The 2,220-nt window shown below is 53.1% G+C and overlaps 1 protein-coding gene across 1 annotated transcript in view; it reads left to right on the forward strand.

Moving 5' to 3' along the window:
* BRAT1 (BRCA1-associated ATM activator 1) overlaps nt 1-1,994 on the forward strand; it is a 24,000-nt gene extending 22,006 nt beyond the window's left edge. The window contains exon 14 of the mRNA XM_015418679.1: nt 560-1,994. Coding sequence (XP_015274165.1) covers nt 560-1,285 — 726 coding nt within the window. The 3' untranslated portion in view covers nt 1,286-1,994. The remainder of the gene's footprint in view (nt 1-559) is intronic.
* The last annotated feature ends 226 nt before the right edge of the window (nt 1,995-2,220 follow it).

Genomic DNA, 2,220 nt, shown 5'->3' on the forward strand with positions numbered 1-2,220 from the left:
CGCTTGCCTCAGTGCTAATAGGGCAGCCGATGACTTGCCACCTCGGTGGTAGAATAGTGGCGGCGGCGGCTCCTACCCGAACGCCTGGCGGAAGAGCTCCGTCTTGCAGGCCCTGCGGAACTGCATAAGGTCCCGCAGGGCCCGGATCTCCTCCGGGAGCTCATTCCACCAGGTAGGAGCCGCCACCGAAAATGCCCTGGCCCTAGTAGAGGCAAACTTAATCTCTCGGGGTCCTGGCACTCCCAGGAGATGGAGCTTCCCCGATCGTAGTGCTCTTGAGGGAACATACGGGAAGAGACGGTCCTTCAGGTCCTTATTATCTTTAAGTACAATGGGTGCCCCACAAGGAGAAAAAAAAAATTGCCCCACAGAATGAAAAATCCTGGCTACGTCCCTGACTCTGAACATCAGCGGGGGTGAGGGGAGAAGACCGGGTTTTTTAGAAAAGCCATAGGCCGTGGTAACGCCGATGCTGCGGTATGAAGACAGGAAGACTAGTTTGTGCCTTAGATGAAAATGCAGAGTCTGACCCTATTCCGCTCTTCTCGTTGTTCCAAAGGACAGCGTCGCCGCTCGCTTGCTGGGAATCTTGTCCTCGGACTCCGAGGGCTTCCCCCGCAGAGCTGTGGTCGGCGTCTTCATCGACTGGCTCCGGGAAGGGCACCCGGCCGCCCGGCAGGACCCCGAACAGTTTGTTTCCCAAGTGATCCAAGCTGTCAAGGGGGACTTGGACTGGGAAGTGAAGGTCAGCGGCTTGGAACTGGCGGGCGCTTTCGCCGCCCAGTGCTTCCATCGCTTTGGCTTTCCCGAGTGCCCGTACGCCGCCGACGTCTCTTCCGCCGGCGAGCCTGCCCGTCTCCCGGAACTGCTGCAGGTCTTCTCCCGAGTGAGACTGTTCGACTTCCTCTTCGGAGCACTGGGTGACTGCGACAGGCCGGTGGCGCTGAAAGCCTGCGAGATCCTGACGGGCGTGAAAGGGAAGATCGGCACAGGCTGCGGCCTAAACGAAGGGCAGGGGTTGGAACGGCAAGGGAATGCGTCGCTGGAGGAGATCTGGAAGATGGTGGCGCCCTGTGCCTCTGGACCTCTGGGGGGAGATCGTTCCAGAACCATTCCCCAAGATCCGAAGCGCGCGCTGCTGATTTTAGAGGCGGTCGACCTGGAAGAGTTGGAGGGGGCTCTGGGTAGAAGCAGCGATCACCTGGAGAAAAGCCCCTGGTCTCTCTTGCAGGATATTCTCTCTGCAGGTGGGGCTCCGGAAGACAACGAAGCCGACTGCTACTGAAAAGGGGGGCTGCTGTCATCCGGAACTCCCCGAGTGTCCGTCCTGGGATCAGAATCAAAGTGCGGGGTGGGAGGGGGGCAAAAAACAGGCGAAGCCGCGTGATGTCCGAGAGAGGCCCGAAGCCAGTTATTAAGATGAGAAATAGATATTCTTCCAGAAGAGGTCTATAAGTGAGTTACTCCTTTCTAAATTGGCTGGAGTTGGTGGGTTTAAAAGGGCACCGAACAAGTTGGCAGGATCCAATTCAGTGATAGGTCAAAGGGCAGGATTTTCCGGGAAATACTCCAGATGAATCAGGGAGGTGTCACTCTTGAAACCCGTTGCCTGATTTTTATTCAGGAAATCCTTGGAAAAGCCAGTCTCCAAGCCCTTGAAAGGGGTGCAGATTACCCTACACAGGAGTACGTGTGTGTTTTTGGCTGGCTATAACCCCAGTTCCACACGTACGGGGAAGACGTGTGCAATTTCCACTTGCTAGCGCATTGAGTGACAATTGGCACACGGCCTGCCTAAAACCCCTCCTGGAGTTTTGCTACCTAAAAATGGCCCCTCGGTTTTGGGAATAGCTTTGCAAATGCATCATGGACAGAATTGGTCAGGTGGTGTTTAGGCCGGTCGGCTACGATCCTCGGACAGGAAGCCGACTTGGTGACGGAGGGACCAGGGTTTTCCATACTGGGAGTTTCTTTTGTTACTAATAAAACCTCATTTCAATGCAGTTTGGTTTTACTCACTCTGGGTTCACATGGCCCAAAACGCGTCTTCCTGGGCCAGGAAAGCAGACCTTTCAAGGGAATTTGCCTCCTTTTGCAATACTTTATATTTGAAAGTACTTTAAATTAATTATTTTTTAAAATATATTATTTTATTATCATTTAAATAATACTTAAAATATTTAGAAGGTTTTATTTATTATTATTATTATAGCGATTTTA

Source organism: Gekko japonicus, unplaced genomic scaffold, assembly GCF_001447785.1.
Source record: "Gekko japonicus isolate JY-2015 unplaced genomic scaffold, Gekko_japonicus_V1.1 scaffold598, whole genome shotgun sequence".
NCBI classification, from domain to species: domain Eukaryota; kingdom Metazoa; phylum Chordata; class Lepidosauria; order Squamata; family Gekkonidae; genus Gekko; species Gekko japonicus.